Raw genomic sequence first — 19,085 nt, 5'->3', positions numbered from 1 at the left:
TCAGGACTACATAATGTTGTTTAACTTTAAATGACATTTTAATGTCTCATATAAATATAACTTTTAATCCTCTCCCACCTTTCCAAACTCAAGTCTGTCAAAATGTCATTTCTAGGAAGGGTTCATGAAGTGCAGAGAGCAGGGAGGATATTATTTATTTATGCCGGATTTATACTTAGGTGTGGTCTGGTGTCGAAAAATGCCAAAATTGCCGATCTACAAGCTTAGACTGCGTGCAACAAAGTGTATCAAGCCCTTTATAGTGTACTTCATCGCATGACCACCTTCCTGCGACAATATAGGGTGCAGTATACTTAACAGCTTGGTGAAATGGAAGATGTAACAGAGCATATTACAGTATATGCAGAGGTGGCTGTGGTGCATTGTGGAAGACAAAAACCCAAACCCCTTCCAAGGCAAGGCTTGGTGATTAAGGGACACCAGCTGCAAATAATAGCCTTTATCTTTTGATGACCTTCAGAGTGGAGGGAGGCAGGTTTCTAAAGGCCAGAAACGGCCAGTTAAAAAGAGGGGCTATGCCTTCACTGGAGCTGGCTGGCGCTGAAATATTTGTCACCAAGTCATTTCAGCAGAAAGTGATGTTGCGGATTGGAAGGGACAGACTGGCACTTTGACAGTTTTGCTTGTCATTACAATTAAGGCCTTTCATTGTAAAATAAGAATAATATCTTGGTTGATGCTTTGAAATATGGAAGTGTAAACACCTATACTGAAGCAAACATAATCATTCAACCCCACTATTTTCGCTTGTTGAAGAAAATGCAGTGTTTACATTTTGGTTTGGCACAGGGATGAAAGACAGGTTAGTGTTTTCTATTGCACTTAGATTGGCTTCAGCATAAACCCTTTCTGGTCTGCACAACTGTTTCTCTCGCTTTCTCTCTCAACACTGAACTTAAAATACTTTATTTATGGCTATGATTAATGACCCCCATTATTCACAGCTGACCTGCCTGTGGTAAACCAATGTGTTCACATTGGCAATGGAGGTTTGTGCTTTTTCAAACTACTGCTGTAGTTTATTTATTTCTATATTCCAAGACAGTGAACTCTCACTTAATCCTGATTTACTTAGTTGTGTTTGAGTTTGTAGATTGGCTTTCTTTTGGATGTGTGACAGTCTTGCTTTACTGTGCTTTGATGTGAGATGTCTCTCTATTCAGCTAATGGTCTATTAAGCGGATGGTCTGTAAGAATCAACGATGGCGTTAAATGATTTAAATAAGTAAGTCACTATTTATTTTTGCAAAATGTGGCCATAATTTGGCAATGTGTTGACACAACATTTCATAGAAATGACAAAGCATGAACAAAACATGATATGATAGACCAATATGACCAATAAAGTACAATGTGTAACATGAATAAATAAAGTAGAAGGTAAATACAATTTACATTAAATATTTAGTGAAACATTAATTTACAATTCAACATGTAGAGAAAACTCCCAAGAACCATTACATAGTCACAAAAAACGGACTAAACATGGAATGGTCTGCTACATTAATGTACACTGTACTGTACTGTACTGTACTGTACTGTACTGTACTGTACTGTACTGTACTGTACTGTACTGTACTGTACTGTACTGTACTGTACTGTACTGTACTGTACTGTACTGTGAACAGTGTGCCACAAGGCACATGATCATTATGCTCGGATAGGCTTTAAGGTTTTTGAATCCAACTGCATATTGGACAAAAACTGAACTTTGAAATTGGAATCACAACTAATACTGGGATTATTATTTTCAGCAAAGCAATGCCATTGGTTGTGAAGTCCCATTGGTGGTCTTTTGAGCAATATCAGAGTGATAGACTAGACACCTTTTTTATGATCATGTCTCCTATCCTGAGATGATCACTGAAGATCCATTTTAGTCCACAGGGGTCAAGTCCTCTCTATTAAAGTCACTTGAACTCCCAGTATTGGGTCTGACTTTTTCCCTCATATTTCCAACGGAGAGCACCCAAGTCCGGTCAGTGGCAGATGGACTTTTTCCACTGTCGCAGAGCCCGCTTGCCGGCCTTGCGCACAACATCGGATGCCTTTCTGAGGGACCACTGTACACAGAACGTGGCTCAGTAATGGCAGATGTACGGAGAGGAGGTTCCTCTATATCTGGCAAGGTGTGCAGATTTTCGGTCTTATTTTCCTTAGGAGGCTGTGCTTTCTCCCTCCCAGGCTCTCGCCCTGTGGTGCTGCCTCACCCTCCACTTCTCCAGCAGCAGGCGAGTCTTCAAAACAGTCCTGAGTGCTACAGCTGACGTTGCTCTCTTATCACTGCCGTTCACCCTGTAGACAAGCGAGGAAAGGAGAGACAATCAGCATTCTCAAATTCAAACCACTGATCGGCCCTGATTGTGTAGAAGGAAAGCTAAGCTGGGTGGACATGCTGCCAGTCATTACATTTTTGACAGAACCCTTGGTATGCTAGGTATCAGGTCCAGTACAGTTTTAACCTGATACACACAGCAATGTGAAGTTTCCATTTATTAATGTGTCAGAAAGAGCAGACACTTGGCGCTGTAAGATGGTAGTGGGTTTCATATAAGTCATGATGATACATGACAGCAGTTGTGCCAGTGTAGGGCTCAACTACCCCACATCAATTTGACACTTTTGTGAGGGGAATTCTTGGAAATTCCATAAAATCCCAGCAATGTCTCAGAATTATTATTTTCTTTTTCTCATGATGATTTAGAATTCTTTGCTTGAGGGATGTAATTCCTAAAAAAGTCTTAGCCCTAAGACACGATCAACTAGCCTATAAGTGACATTGTGCAGGCTCATTATGCACGCATAATGATGCCTCTGAGATGTTTTGGCCCACTAAAGACCTGTGCCTTGAAGTTATAATTATCGTGTACATTTATTTTCCAAATACACTTGTGGTATTTGCCACCATCACTCTGAGCGGTTTGTCTTACCTTTTAATCCTGCTCGTTTTGCCTGCCAGCGTGTGTTTGCACTGCAACTTGCCATCGCCCTCGGCTGAGAGGATCACCTTGTCTGTCGACATATTATACCTGTGCACAAGACATAGAGTAATATTATTGGAATGGTGTACATTTTCAATTAATTACCCCATGTTTTCAAAATATTTGGGCGGTTTAAAAAATATTTAGGAGATAAGGTTACAAAACTAGTTTCAACATGTCTTATTATACATAAAAGAGAGCATGGAAAGATGGATTGGATTATTGGGCAGCTACATGATCAGTTACAGACTGAAGCAACAACATTGCTTTGCAATGGCTCGAACAGTCTTATGAATTGTTTAGACAAGTTGGAACTACGATAAAAGTGCGATATGTTATTACATAATACGCAGCGCAAGCTGTAGTGCTGTAGCCTGTACCTGAGGCGGTTTTCCATCTGACAGAAGTTTGCACACGCATTGTCATTTTCTCGGACGCACTTGCAGCGCGGGTCCTTCTTGGTGACCTCGGTCCTGACAGCGCGCCTCTTCCTTGGAGCGCTACCCAGACCATAGGAGACGATGCGTCTGTGGTGCGTGGGAGAAAAGAAGAAGCCAAATTAGAATCAATTTGAGTCGAAATTGTGCAGAACAACGTAGAGCCAGTATAAGTTGTAGAAGAACTATCTTTATTGTTATTCACTCACTCTGGCGTGTTGACCCATATGATATCCAGGTGACAGAAGTAGACACACTCCTTGTCAAGGAACGTGGCGCAAGAGCATCGTTTGGTCCTCGTGTGGTGCACCGGAGTGACCGTGGAGGAGGCAGTGGGCGTCTCACCCGCAGGAGCTGATAGGGCTGCGATTACAAATAGAAATGTAGTATTTGTTAAAAGTACAAATGTAGTAGGCCTGCAAATTAAAAACTACTATAATTCGCCATTGCTAAAATATTTTGATATAGTTGGATATTTAGCCTATAAATAGACGTTACATGCAGGGTAAGAAATGTAGTGTTTAATAGTGTATGTTGTAGTTCTAGGCTAATTAGTCTTAATAGAATGTGTCGTGTATTAATTAGAGACAGTGTGTCGAATAGCCTACTTAAATTACAGTTTTTTTTTTTTAAATATCTTACCTGTGTGCAAAATCCCAGAGTACATCACTGACAACATGGGAAATAAAATGCGTAAATCCATTTTCCCTTTAAATCAGTATAGCTCCTACAAACAAATTATTGATGCAAGAAAATGAAATAATCCGTGTGTTTCAAAAGTTCTAAAAACCCAGCAAAAATCGTGCATGCCTCTGACTGGAGCGTTCTTTTAAGATACAGCTTAACTATAGAGCAAAGACATCACCACCCGCTCAAATGTCTTTCTGACAGTGTGCGGCCCCCACATGTGCAACCCAAGACTTTATACAAGTGCTTTACCACGTCCCCTCCTCCTCTCCAGTCGCGTGTAATAAAGTCCTGGCCTTTGGCTTATTCGCAGACAATGCTGTTTGTTAATAGTCACCGATAAGCAACGTGCAAGCCAAGATAAGAACTTTTGAAATTCCTTGGTTCCGAGTGAGGGATGGGGCAGACGCTGTGTGGCTGTGACTGTGCCAAGTTCTTATTGGACTCCCCCAGGCGAGCAATTGCAGCATTCATACAGCAGATGGCAGGCAAGTAACAACTATCCCAAGCAGGTTCATAATAATGAGTGATCCTTGCAGGAGTTGCATTTGAAAAGGAAACTAACCTAAATATCGAAGAATTACAATGCGGCTGGGGGGCGTCGTTGGCCAATGTTTAATGTTGATTAACTTATTTTTTTAATTACCAGATATATTTCCATTTAAGCATTGGGCTTTGTCAGTTGGATTGCATCAAATTAAGAAATTAGTAGTCTACACTGAGTCCATTATGGTCTGCATCAAGTGCACTACTAGACCCCTGAATTAGGAAATCCAGACTGCAGTAGATTTAATGTGGTCATTTAATGTGATGGTTTAAAAAAGGAATCTGTCTTATTAGGCTACACCCAACATTATAGCAATTTAGCAAGTAGGCCTGCCCTACAATAGGCTACTATACAAACGGCACCATGATGACAGTATAATCATATTTGTGCCTGGTACCTTTGTTGCTTCACTTCAGTAATACATTTCACTGGCAACAGATAATTAAGGAGTATTTGAGTAATTATGTATCATACATCATGTTTAATTATGCAATTACTGGCTACACAAGTCATTGTCAGCCAAATACTTTCCCAAAAGCGCTTTATCTTTTAACAACAGTTTTTATAACACCATGGAAGGTGTATGTATTCAAGAGATGCTGTGCTGTAGGTAATCCTGTAGGTGTGTGTGTGTGTGTGTGTGTGTGTGTGTGTGTGTGTGTGTGTGTGTGTGTGTGTGTGTGACTGTGTGTGTGTGTGTGTGTGTGTGTGTGTGTGTGTGTGTGTGTGTGTGTGTGTGTGGAAAAATCTAGTGTTGGAAGGTGGTTTTACGGGGAAGTATACATTTAATCTAGTACTGTAGGCTACTCTAGTACAATTTCGAGGTACTTTTACTTTACTTGAGAATTGCCATTTTCGATGAAGCTACTTCTACTCATATTCTACTATACACTTCAGAGACAAATGTACTTTATACTCCACTACAATGATTTGACAGCTTTAGATACTAGTTTAGATCATTTAGATTATTATTACAAAACATATTAACCACTTAAGCCCTATTTTATATTTTGGTCATTGGAAAATAATCAATAAGCTGAACTCATACAGTATAATGTGTAAGCCTGTAGATTAGCTATTTATGGAAATCTTTGACATAATCTATAAGTAGGCTATACTGTACCATTACTACTTCAAGATTATTTATACATGGGTGTATTGCTGCTTTGTAAAAAATCGGAGTACTTTTTCCACCACTACACTGTGACTGTGTGTGCGCGCGCGTGTGTGTGTGTGTGTGTGGACTGTGTGCGCACGTGTGCATGCATGTATAAAGTGGAAAAATCTTAGGTAAAGCATCCTGATATCGTTCTGTGGTCCCTAATCAGAGGCTGGTGTTAAGAGTTTCCATTGGACAGGGGAACAAACTGCTCAAGGCAGCATAAGAGAATATATCTGGTCTCTCTCTGTCTTTTCTCTGTGCAGGAAAGCAACAAGCTACAGATTTAAGCCATTTCCTCTTCACAAAATAGTTAGTAGATATGGTTTGTGTCATGATTTGGCTCTTTGCAGCTCTGCGTAATAACGTGTAAAGCTTTGGAAGCTTTTGGGAATTCTGGGCCCAATGACAACATACATACTGCAAGAAATAACAAATAACATGGCATGCAATTTAGGCTAATAATTAAACTATTTATTAGACTATAGGAATATGTTATGCTTACAAATTTTACATTGATGCAGATGCTGTTTGGTGGGTTATTTACTTTAACAAAAATGACTGCTTTTCCACATTGCCTGCAGGGCTTTGACCTTCTGCATTAACAGGCAGTGACCTCTAGATGCCTCTGTTGGCTCACCATAGCACCTCGCAGGGTTTCAGCACCAAGGAGTGATAGACAAGACATTTCTGCGCCCCAAGAGAGATATGAGGAGTTATCCACTAAAGTGGTGTAATGAGGAGGTTTTCATTTTAGTGCTCTTGGATGAAAGCCACTGCTGGTTCCCTCATTGAGTGGTGTGGTAAGTTTCCTTCACAGAAGCTGGTTGTGTTCTCGCACTCACGCAGAGCTTCAATGTTCAATCCCTTATTAAATGAAGCCCTTTGTTTCCTAAATTAAAATCAGAATGAGGTTCCATCCCTCATTGAGAAACCGCTAACAGTCGGCCCTGTCACTCAAATGAATGTTCGGTTCAGTCATTGAGGCAGTGATGGGACAAAGCTCTTGGAGAACTCCTCATAGTGACTCTTCTGTTTAATATGGCATAACAATAATATTTAATACTGGCATAACTTTATAGGGTGCCTTTATTTATTTCCTTTAAGTCTAATTGTTTTGCTTAGAGGTTTATATGATATACAGTCAGAAATACAAATGTGTACCTGGGAAGGGAATTGGGATGACACTTAATAGGCCTACATCCAGAGAATATGGCTGGAACTTGGGGAAACAAATACATCATGATATTATGCATTATAAGAATTCTTCTGACTATATTTGGTTACATTTTTAACACCAGGAATTTGCCGTTGTTAGTGGGCCAGTGGTTTCTGGCTGGTGTAGCTAGCGCAATTACTGGTAATTGAGTCAATCATAGAGACAGCCATTTAGTGAAATAGTTCAGGACGGGGTCCATCCCACAGCTGAAATTCCATTCAGTTTCACTGTTTCTTTAACAAAAAGCTACATTTTGGGCTTGGCATTATGTCAGAGAAGGATATAATGGGTCCAGATTCTACAGGGCCACAGACTCCAAGCAAGTAATCTACTGTATATTTTAAATGTATGGCTTGTGGCATTGTAGCAATGTGTGGAATAGACAAGAAACAGTGCTTGTTAAATATATTTTGAAATGTAAGAAAAATATCAGGCCATTCTCAACAGCTGACCACCATATTACAAAAAGGACACAGCAAAGTGAACCTGTTTTACTTGATTGTCTTAATGCTACTCTTCTATGCAATTACAGTATTTAGTAACTTTAATTTGTCTCTGCATCTATTATCAATTTACAGATTGTCTTGTTACCTGAATAAAAATACATAAACTATGCCAATACTTGGCATAATTGGATGCCAAATTCAAATTCAGTTTGAATGTGTGTAGTGTTTGAAATGAAAAGACAGACTCTGCTTGAATGTTTGTAAACAAAGATTTACTGATACAGTTCATAATATTGATACCGCAATGTAAAGCTACCATATTGCACATACCTATGGACTTATGAATCATAATGGGCACTAGATGGAATATAATAAATAGGTGAACACAACATCTGTACACAGAAACATTGCCCCAAGATCCATAGAAATGTACATTTACCAGTACAACATTAATTTTTCAATATTTACGACAAATTTTGCAAAATAAAACTGATATCCGTTTTCCCTGCTCCTACTTCCATCTTTTGAACACAAATAACTACTGAATTCATAAGGAATTATGTACAAGGTTCCTAAACAAGAAACTCCAAAAAGGCACAAGTGTCTATACAACATGTACAAAAAAAAAGAAATTGTCTCGAGCTGACGTGAAAGTAAAAATAAAACGATTGGTCATCATAATAAACACAGTCATTATATGATTGCACATACAATATGAATGTCAGATTCTGTGCTTTGAAAGGCGATTTGCAAAGAGACAAACCCCCGAAGAAGTGTTTTTCAGTCTTACAAAGTGACAAGCATTACAAAAAGAGAACAAAGAAGAGCTTTCCAATTGGGGCTTTTCATGTAGCGATGACAAGTCTGTCTTCATCATCGCTGGATGCCTCATTGTCATCGTCAGTAACCTGTTGCCTGGATTGCACTGGTGGCCTTTGAGGGGCATGGTCATTGGTGCCCCTGGCTAGTAACTGGTTGTCTGCTCCACTGTAGGGAGCTGGTGTTGGATGCTGTGGTGTTTTACCCCTTGCCTCCTTCTCCACTGTCTGTGGTAGCTGAGTACGACTTCCTATGCTGTGCCTAGCGCCCGCTGATGTCACTTCTGAAGTGGTGCTGACTGTTTGAGGGGTTGGTGTCGAGTAGGATGAGTCTCTCCTTGAAGGTCCCGGCTCAGTTCGCACCAACTGGGCCATCGGAGCTGCTGGGGATTCTGGACTACCCTGCCTTTCCGAGGGCGCAGGGAGAGGACTGATGGAAGGAATGAGAGCAGGCAAGGCGATGTTGACGAACTGCAGACCAGGGATATGCGTTTGGGTATGTGGATATGTGACGGTACTGCTCTGGGAAGTAGGGCTTGCAGCCAGGACTTGCAGGCCCAATGTGGCATTGAGGGTGAGCCCCTGCTGGGGCAGCAGCGGTGCAGAGGCCAGGCCTGTGTTGGTCAGCCCCATAAGGTTGAGTGTTTCCAGACCCATTGGCTGTAGAGTCTGAGCCTGCAGACCAGTGACCTGTCCCAGAGGAAAGCAGGGCACAATGCTGCTGATGGGTTCCTGGAGCACCAGGGGCTGGGTGGGGGAGCTCTCATGCTGGGGTAAAGTGTTTGGAGCTGGCAGTGGACTAGTGTTCCTGTGGATGACACTAACTGCAGGGATAGTGAGCTGCACAGGGCCCGCCTGTAAGGGCACAAAGGTGGAGTAAGCTGCCAGACCAGCAGGCACCAGCTGGATCCCTCCTATTGGGACCATGCTGTATGGGGAGCGAGCAGGCTGCTGGGAGTGCAGGGGCAGGTGGCTGAACAGGTGGGTCTGGACCCCTCGTGCAGGTGCGTGGATTGAGCCCTGGGCAGGCTGCTGGGAGTGCAGGGGCAGGTGGCTGAACAGGTGGGTCTGGACCCCTCGTGCAGGTGCGTGGATTAGGCCCTGGGCAGGCTGCTGGGAGTGCAGGGGCAGGTGGCTGAACAGGTGGGTCTGGACCCCTCGTGCAGGTGCGTGGATTGGGCCCTGGGAAGGAAAGTGCATGGCACCTTGAGGGGCATAGGAAGAGGTCTGAGTGCTGCGATCTACTGGGAAGCCAGACTCACTCGTTGGCACAGTTGGCACGGCATGGGATCCATCCTGCAATAGAAGTTAAATAATAAACATTAACTCAAAGTGAAATGACATGGGAACCTCAAACCCGCACCATGGGCAACCGGGCCTTCTGCTCGGCCGCCCCCGAACTGTGGAATGCCCTCCCCGCCCACCTGAGAGCACCACAGTGGGTTGACTCATTTAAGAGAGGACTTTCCTTTTTAACAAAGCATTTTTATAGCATGCTATTTTGTTTTAAATTGTGTTCCCTTTTCTTAGATGGTTTTAATGGTGTAATGCTTCTTATGTTTTTATTTTTTGCTCACTGTAGCACTTTGAGATTCAAACAAATGTAAAGTGCGTTATAAATAAAATCCAGTATTACTTGTGCAAGCAGAGCGAGCAAGTACTAGTTTCGCCCAGGACGATATTCGATGCGTATGCACCGTCCCAGCAAATGACGTAATGACTACTTTTCATCGGATATCGATGATTTATTTTTCTTTGAGAAACTAAAAAGGGATCCAGAATAATTCTAAATCAATAAAACTGTATTTCTTTTATAGATAGAAACAGTTCTAGTTATTATTACATAACAACCCTTTACAAATTCAATGCTATGAGAATCAAGTTTTTAAATTGAAAACTGTGCAGAAGTGTGTTGCATGCATGACTCAAGGCAAGGGGTATGGACAGGAGAGGAAATGAAGGTAGACACTACTAGAGGAGACAGGGAGGGGCAAAGAGAGAGAGATAGTTGGAATGCATGGGTCTCACCTGGCCGAGCTTGTAGCCCTTGCCCGGTGCTGGGGGACTAGGGGGAAAGTCAAAATCAGGGTAGTCGATAGACATCTGCCTGCATGGTGATACAGGACTCATCATGTGCACTGACTCTGTGTCTGATGCGAAGGAATCCGAGGTCGGGGGAAGGGGTGGGGGGTTGTTGGGGAGTAGGCCAGGACTGGAACTGGACACTAAGGTAGGCATCTCCTTGCTCATGGACACGGGGCTCATCATTGGGACAGACTCTGTGTCCGAAGTGTGGGAGTCAAAATTCCGAGGCTGGGACACCGGGAGGGGAGCTGAGCTGATGGACATCTGGGCTAGCAGGGCACTAGGTGGTACCTCTGCCTGGTGGTACGGGAAGTGCAGGGGGCTTGCTGACACAGATGGATTAGTGGACAGGCCAGACTCTGCCTGACTGTCTTCCTCCTCCTCCTCGTTGTCATCATTGTCCTCGTCATCGGCGCCCTCTGAGTCCTCGCCATCAGAATCAGGACGGTCAGTGCTGCCCACCTGACTGCGGTCTCCTGCAGTTGCCAGGTAGAAAGAAGGAATGCTGAGTATATTCCAGAAAGAACACTAGTCATCCGAGCTAATGCATTAAAGATAAGCTCATAGGCAGTGTTTTTAAACCACTTTCTCATTCATTAAATTCACCACTGAAGAATTACCAGCGCCACAGTGGTGGTGTTTCACACCCTAGACCAGTATAAAGTCCCTAAGCTTCATCACAGGCAAGAGAGAGAAAAACAAACATGCTTTTAGAGAGTTGGACTACAGAACGCTTTCAGGCAGCTTCGCTCTCTCTCTCTCACTCTCTTTTTTTCTTCTAAAATTAGACGCAGCAATTTCCTCTCTAAATGCTGTGCATGCCGCCCACATGCGCTCAGAGTTAACAGGGGAAGAAGATGCATTTAGAATTTGTAATTAGACTGTGGCACTGCTATTGATCCGCACAGCTACAGAGCACAGGCAGGGAAAATCGGCATCATACATTAGCACATGCCATTAGGGGAACTATTTAAAGAAGGGCTTTCCTGTTGCTCGATTCCATTGGGTAATGGTGCGAACTAAAATCTTTGCAGTTTGATTTTATAACATTCTGAACAAAACAAATAAGCAACATGTAATATTCTACTGGTAATCTTACTTTGAACCAACAGAAAATAATGTAGAGTATAAAATGTGTATGGCTTTGCAACACACAATGGCCCCTGTGTATTTCCCAGCAGTTCATAGCCGAACAGGGAAACACTGTACCTGAGTCCTCGGTGTCGTGATCGTCTAGGAGACCCTCGGGAATGCCCATCTCCATGCATTTCTTACTGTGCGCCTTGGACTTCATGTGTTTGGTCAGATTCCCTGCAACCAGAGAGATGAGATGTTTCAGGGTGGGTGGAGGTTGAACAAAAACCTGGTGGGAGTTTACATAAAAGAACTCTGCTTTCGGATAGGATGCATGTAACAGGTGACTAACGGAAGACATTTTTAAAAGAATGTGGGTTGCTCTGACACTGCAGTGGCGCGTGGGTAGGTTAGTTTGAGAACGAATGGTGAATCATCCTCTCTCAGTACTAGAAGCTATTCGGATAAAAAATGCCTGGTTATTATCAAGATTTATATCATTTCAATGAACATGGACATTCTAATCACGCATAATTACAGTATTTTACACAGTTGTATTCTAGAGTGGAAAACACATTATTGGTAGAAAAAAGGGCATACATTTCTATTCACAAGCAGCTCTAGTTAATGTTCAAATGCATTTTAAATGGAACAATTTTCAGATGCCTGAAGAAGGTCTTTGATCGAAACGATGCATTTTTTCTGAATAAATGGCACAATTTAAAACCTTTGCATAGAAGTGCATGTATTGTTTGTTAGACATTTTTACTCTTTACCAAGGGTGCAAAATACATGGATTGGACACCCATTTATGAAAGTAATAGAATGTATTACTATTCAAGACAAGTCCAAATAAGCAAATCCGCAGTTCCGCACTCTAACCTTTAGTCTTGAAGGAAAAGTTGCAGTGGGTGCAGTGATATGGCCGGACATCAGAGTGAGTACGGATGTGTTTGCGTAGCATGCTTGGTTTCTTGCAGCGAATCCCACACTCTTCACAGATGTATTTACCACGGCCACGGCCACGCACATACACATATTCCTCGTTGGATTTGTATCTGCGTTGATGACAGAACCATTAGTGTTAAATAAAAATTGCTCAACCATCCCCACCATAAACATAACTTTGCATTTCAAATCAAATACACAACTTGACAACTGTGTTGTTGGTATGTGAGTAATTATGTAATTATAAGATTGTATTCATACCCTCCATCAAATATTTTGACACGTCTTGGTTCTGTTTTGGATAGATCCTTGTCTGACTCACTGCTGGGCTGTGTCTCGGGCTGGCCCTTGATTTTGCTTTCAGCTGTTGCAGACTTTTGTGTTATTAGCACCTGGCAATGCGAAGAAAATAAATATTATAATTACATCACATAAGCAGATTGTTATCATAACATCATCAGTGTTTAGGACTGAACTATATGCATTCTGTTATCACAGTGTATGAATTAGAATTTGTTCTTACCCTCGGCATGATGTCTTTCAGCTTGCCGGAGTAAGACAGGATGTCAGATTTTCCACTCGTTTTTATTGCCGAGGTGTAGAGTATTTTCTTGGAACTCTGCTTGGAGTCAAAGAGAGCCATGACCACTTTGGTGGGCAGTCCGAGGGGATTTGGGTTATTGGGGCTGACCGGCCAGGCGGCGTATGCTGAGATCTTTAGGTCTATCTGAGGGACGTGGAGAGGCTTCCTCTTCATCAAGAAACACCACGTGAAGGTGGTTGCGGTCTTAAGACTTGGGAAAGACAAGCGGTGGCTGTCTCTCGTGTTGACGACAGACACAGATGAGGTTAGTTTCATCTGACTACCCTGGAAACTGGAGGGCCTTATGGGAGACTTGGCTGAAGACCACCTGTGTTCCTCAGTCTTGTCATGGGGCTTCAGGTTGAACTTGTTACTAGATGGAATGGAGGCACTCTGACTACCCGGACTGGTGTTCGACACAGAGCCTGTCTCCTGAGGAATTGCAGTTGAATGTTCTTTATCCAACCCAGTGCTGTCAGGTGACATGGGTATTGGGCATTCATCAGTAGCCTCTGAGTCCTTCTCCCCATCTCGTTTATCTTGAGGCAATGGCGGGGCCTCGGTTTCAATGGGGCTGTCTGCGGGTTCAGTGGTGCAAACTTGCCTGACAAGTGTAAATTTTCGTTGTCGAGTCACTTCTGCCATCTTGGAGTTCAGATAGTTCACTGACCGGCCATCAGTGAGACAGGCTATTCCATGTTCATCCTTAGCCCGCTTCTGGTGTTTTTCCATATATATGTCCAAGCTATTAGCAGGCGACAGCATTCGTTTGCTGGAGGCAGTTGGCTCCTGCTGTGGGCATAAGGTTACCGATGCCAGTTTCTGTGTGCAATGTAAAGACCCAAGAGAGGGAATTCTTTCCCCACTATGGTTCTGAGTACTGACAATATGAGTTGGAAGTCTATCCTTATTTACATTTGGTGCAATTTGTATATCACTATCTACACTGTGAATGGGTGAGAGGCTATTTTTAATGGACACAGGAGCCGGGTTCATCTTCTCTTGGGTTATCAAAATCTGGGGCAGTGGAGCAATGTTTGGTTGGTTCTGATTTAAGGTATCCCTTTGTTGTCCTACAGGTTGTGTCTTAATGTCGGCTTCCTGATGACTGTGTTGAGCAATGTAGACTTTGTGGATCACGTCTGAAGGCTTTGAAACACTCAAAATCTGATTGGCAATAGGTATTGTTAAAATTGGCAAGGTTATCTGAGATCCCTGTGTGCTAGAGAAAGAAAATGTTTGGCTAGGTCCCAGATCAGGATATTGGAGTTGGTATTTGGGCACAAAACATTTCTTTTCATCAGAGTCAGATAATTTATTTGGGGCATTTTCTCGACTGGCAGAGATCTGACCCAGAGGTTGCAGTAACATTTGGCTTGTTTGAACCCTTGATGTTTGATGCCAAGGGTGTGGAAGGCCATGGACTTGAGCGTGCAGCATTGGGTTACCCAAATTAATGCTTTGAACCATTCGCTCATTCTTCTGCAAGGGTGTTTCTCCAGAATATAAGACAAAGGGTTGAATGGGTGGCTTGTTGGCAAAATGAATCTGTTGGGGTCTATGGTGAGAGATGGGGCTTACATTTGTGATGGTGAGTTTCTCCAGTGGTATGATATTTTTTCGAACATTTTGATGACTTTCTGGACCTAATTTTAAAGACATCTGACGAACTAATGGCCCCCGGCGCCTTTCAATGAGTGGCACCTGGGTTACTTGAGGGATCTGTGCAATTCTAGGCTGCCCTACAGGGGACAAGGGTCTGCTGGGTGATACATGGCTACAGTCAAATGATTTGCTACGGTAGTCAGATGAAATCTCCACAGAGGGCTGAGTGCAGCTTATCTGTTCAGAGGCGGCCCGCCTCATCATCCCTGGTACCCCGAGTGTGTTGAAGGCTGTTGGTATCCCTTGAGGCTCTGTGCTTTTGCTGACAGAGTCCCCCCTAGAGGGACTCTCTGATCTGGATGGCTCATCTCTCTCAAAAGAGGCTGAAACACTGGAGCACCGAGAGAGGCTACTGTCCCTGCTGAGGCTTCGAGAGAGGCTGGACTCTAAACTAGATTCACCAGAGGAGTGGTCCATTTGAGCGAGACGAATTCTCTTCTTTTTTGGAGGAAGTTTCTCTGCTGGCAGCTTGGACAAGCTCTCGCTCCTCTGAGGCCAGCTGAATGAATCTGTGGGTTTATCTACTACCTCAGTACTCTGTACCTCATGTTCTCTGTCAGGCTCCTCTGTGACCAGAATTTCAGGGACCTGAATGTTGTTCTGGCGGACCAGTCGTGACTGGTGGACTGGGGTAGAGGTCTCACTCGCCGATGCTTCCACAGCAGCAACACAATGTTGCATACCTTGTTTTCCATAGTCAGCACCCTTAGGTATAGACATCTGTTCATGGTAACTCTCAATTGAAATATTTGCTGTAGTCTCTGCTTTGATCTTGCTCTGGACATCTTTCTCCATGCTGTCGACAGGAGAAGCCCTGTCAAAAGATTCTGCTGTCTCAAAAGAATTGGGTCTGCTGAGAGAGTTGGTGTGTCTAATGACCGATGTACCACTGCCTTGCCTCTGCAGATCCCCTCTCTCCTTAGTAGAAGTACTGATCTGGGCCTCTCGTATTGGCGACAGTCTGGACTCTGATGTATCTGTACCTCTTGCTACGAGCTGGATCTGAGGTAGATGCGTTGGACTGTTCTTGGGCTGGATGTCCAGCACCACCGCCATGGCTGCTGGAAGCTGATATGAATCCAAGCTGACGGAGCATGGGGGAATGATGTCGGTGGGAGATTGGTCTTCATCATCTCCAACACTCTTCATTTTCCTTCTCTTTCGAATTGACTGTTGTTGATCCATTATCCCCGAGATGCCTGTTGATCGTAGGAGTATGGGATGCTGTGTGCTAACCTGGAAAACATCATGCTCGGTCTCCTTCACAGCTACTGGCTTGTTTTTTGGACCATGAAGCTCGGAGCAATAGAATTTCTTGTGATTTTCAAAATTCTCTAGCTTTCTGTACCGGTTTCGACAAGTCTCACACTCATACATTGTGCCTTTATTCTGCTGCAATTTCCTGTTTCTGTCCTGGCTGTGCTCAAAAGATCTGCTTCTTTGCATCATCTCTGTGGAAATACTAGGACCAAGACAGCCTTCATCCATGGAGCGGACAGTGTGTAGTCCATGCCCCTCATTTGTGGAAAAATCCTCTACTGCTGCTTGCCTCACCAAAGTACGAGAATGTATAGCTGGATTTGGGGTAGATGGGGCTGATGAAAATACATCGTCATTCAAAGAACCGATTTTATCATCAAATGATTGACAGATTCGCAAAGGGTGAGGTTGAGGGGCAACGTTTATAGGAAGAGCAGAGTGTCCTGGTGTTGTAGGCATTGAGTTACTCCTTGTTATTGGCAAACAATCCATCGGTGGATATTGAGGAGGTACAGAGAGTAGAAATACTGGCTTTGATTTATCTGTGGGGGTGAATGGCGACTTGGGTATGTCTGAGCTTGAACTTGACCTTCTTCCCATCATTGGTTTGAGGTCAAACTGAAAAGAGTCTTTAAATATGTACGATTTAGGAGAGTCTATGCTACCTCGCCTTGAAAGAGATGTCCGTCTTGGTTTGACACTATCTAGCTGCTTGTTGTCAACTACTGCCTCATTGTCAGATATCAACTTTGAAATCCTTTCCTCCAGGGAGAGTGCTTTTGTTTCCAGTGGAGGGCGCATTTGCCCTAGTGTGGCTCTTGGTTTTTCCTCTGCTGCTACATACATTACTGTTGCAACCACAGGGGGGAGATTGGTCTTGGAAACGTCCATGTCCATTGGGGGGGTTAGCTTTACAAATGGACTTGGGGGGCTCATGGCCTGATCAGCGCTTTCAGAGCGTGAGAAGTAGCCAGAGTCTGTGCTTCCTAAACTGCGGGGACTAAGCAGGCACTTGGCCTGCTGCTGTTGAGAAAAGTCTGTTGCTTGTTGTCGCTGAAGTTGAGCATGTCCACTTAAGAGTGGAGACCTGCACTGTTGGTCCTCATCCTCACTTACAATGTCCAGAGAGGGATTGGAGCAGTCCACCTCTTTCAAGGATGAGAGTACGGTGATGCTGGATCTCAGATGGGCAGACTGGAACTCTCTGCGCTGCACAGCAGCTTGCTCCGGTGCAGCATCAGTGACTATCGGGCTATCAGCTCTCAGAGGGGATACATTCACTGGATAAACAACGACTTTTGGAAGTGCAGCTGTCACTTTGGGCTCATAACCCCTCTGACTGGAGGACAGTTTGACTGACTCTAAGACAGATGCTGAGTCGGCTTCGCCGTGGCTTGCTTGTGTTGTGCCTACACTTTGCAAACTACTCTCTGAAAAAGCTGTGTTACTGCTGTGTGAGGAGTCATGGTCCACATCTGCAGTGCTGCTTTCTCCATCACTGTCCCCACTCTCCTCTACATCTGATTGTGTTCCAAGGGCTTTATCAGATTCTTGGGAGAGTGAGCCTCCTCCAGATTCAGAACGTGCAACAAGGCCAAGTTTTATAGCATGAGCGTGAGATTTCTTATGCTTGTACAAGTTGCTCTTGGTCTTGAATGAGAAGCCACATGTAACACATGGGTAGGGTCTCTCTCCTGTGTGAGACCGTATGTGCTTGAGCAGCACACTGGGTTTTGCACATGCTCGATTGCAGTATTCACAAACATATTTCCCCTGCTTCTTCGGCTTCTGATCCTTAGCTGTCTGCTCAGGACTAAAATTCATAACAGAGGCCATCTGAACTTGGTTGCAGCCAGGTGTGACAGGGACTTGGATGGTACTGGGGACACTGGCTGAGAGGGACTGGCACGTATGAACCACAGGTGGCTGGCTTTGAGGCAAGGCATTGGAGCATGAGGGAACAGGAGCATGAGTTATGGTGGCTGGTCCAGTGCTAAAGCTCACACGTAAACCAGGTTTTTCTTGATTGGCAGCAACGGGTATGAAATGTTGTGCAGTAGCTGGGGTAGACATCTGTAAATTACCCTGTAGTGGTGCTGCTATGCCAATAAAGTTCCCTTGTTTGTCTACATAGTAAGTCTGCATATGGGGCGGTTGACCTTGGAGACCAAAACTTACTGATGACATTGGCTTTATTTCACCACTAGACTGGGCAGTGAGTGCTGGGGTAGGCCTTCCAATGGAAACTTGGAAGGAGTTTTTCCTTTCAGCCAGCGTGCTGAAGTCTGGCTCCATGGCCTTTAGCAGGACCTCGAGGGGTGCAGTCGTGTGGTAAGAATCCCCTTCAAAACTGCCGCCACAGCTCTTACTATCCTTGGACTGAGACACTGCAACTGCAGGTGCAGAGGACTCTTTTCCACCGCTGGGTCCAAGAGACTGTGGCTTCGAAGAGGAAGCTTCCCCCTGCTTCAGCTCTTCGTGGTCAGTGGAGGATGCTCCATCCTCAGGGGATGCTGCAACTGGCTGGGCATATTCAGGATTTGTGCTTCCACTGGGTGACCCAGTGGGGTTGTGAGTGGGGCTGTTGGGATAGGAGGAGCTGGAAGGTTCAGTTTGGTCGGATGGTGCTCTGTGGAGAGTCGTTGTCTTGGACTGCAGGGGTTTCTTCACTGGAGATTTGGGAATTTTCTTGAGCTGATTCTCCCCTACAACCTTTTTCCTCTTCAGGCCTTTTATGTTTTCTGCATTTCTGACACTGGCCTCGGGTATCCCTGTGGACATAAAGGCATAAGCATGAATTCATAGGCTGTTGCCGTTTATTAAATACCCATGTATATCTGTATATCATCTAGAAGTAAAAAAAAAAAAATCACACCCGTGTGAAGTGAGGGGCGCTCTTAACATCATGCACCATCTCATACTCTCCAATCAGAATGCCTGTTGCCTGTGATTGGTCAGCTGATTTGCTTGTTTACATATGACGTAAACTTTCCCTTCAATGTCAACGCCGTTTAATGTTTTGATGTTTAATTTACGATTTTACGTCATATTTAGCAGAATTTTGACCTAATTTCTCTGCACACACACACACACACACACACACACACACACACACACACACACACACACACACCAAATGCTGGATATAGCAGGGG

At 44.0% G+C, this 19,085-nt stretch overlaps 2 protein-coding genes across 2 annotated transcripts in view; both read right to left on the bottom strand.

Annotated features, from left to right (window-relative positions):
* Window positions 1–1,279: 1,279 nt before the first annotated feature.
* Window positions 1,280–4,338, bottom strand: edn1 (endothelin 1). The gene is made up of 5 exons (XM_083766608.1): window positions 4,082–4,338; window positions 3,649–3,802; window positions 3,383–3,529; window positions 2,952–3,050; window positions 1,280–2,316 (listed from the first exon to the last, which is right to left on the bottom strand). Exons 1-5 carry the CDS (start codon window positions 4,140–4,142, stop codon window positions 2,178–2,180), a joined length of 600 nt encoding a protein of 199 aa, XP_083622734.1. The 5' UTR covers window positions 4,143–4,338; the 3' UTR covers window positions 1,280–2,177.
* A 3,421-nt stretch (window positions 4,339–7,759) lies between these two features.
* Window positions 7,760–19,085, bottom strand: part of hivep1 (HIVEP zinc finger 1) — a 49,089-nt gene continuing 37,763 nt past the window's right edge. Inside the window, exons 4-9 of the mRNA XM_083775453.1 lie at window positions 12,946–18,701; window positions 12,684–12,814; window positions 12,357–12,532; window positions 11,610–11,711; window positions 10,344–10,876; window positions 7,760–9,611 (exon numbers count right to left, since the gene is read on the bottom strand). Coding sequence (XP_083631579.1) covers window positions 8,343–9,611; window positions 10,344–10,876; window positions 11,610–11,711; window positions 12,357–12,532; window positions 12,684–12,814; window positions 12,946–18,701 — 7,967 coding nt within the window. The 3' untranslated portion in view covers window positions 7,760–8,342. The remainder of the gene's footprint in view (window positions 9,612–10,343; window positions 10,877–11,609; window positions 11,712–12,356; window positions 12,533–12,683; window positions 12,815–12,945; window positions 18,702–19,085) is intronic.

The sequence above is a fragment of the Protomyctophum parallelum genome, assembly GCF_964188405.1.
Source record: "Protomyctophum parallelum genome assembly, chromosome: 1".
Lineage (NCBI taxonomy): Eukaryota > Metazoa > Chordata > Actinopteri > Myctophiformes > Myctophidae > Protomyctophum > Protomyctophum parallelum.
This window is presented reverse-complemented; position numbering and strand designations above follow the sequence as displayed.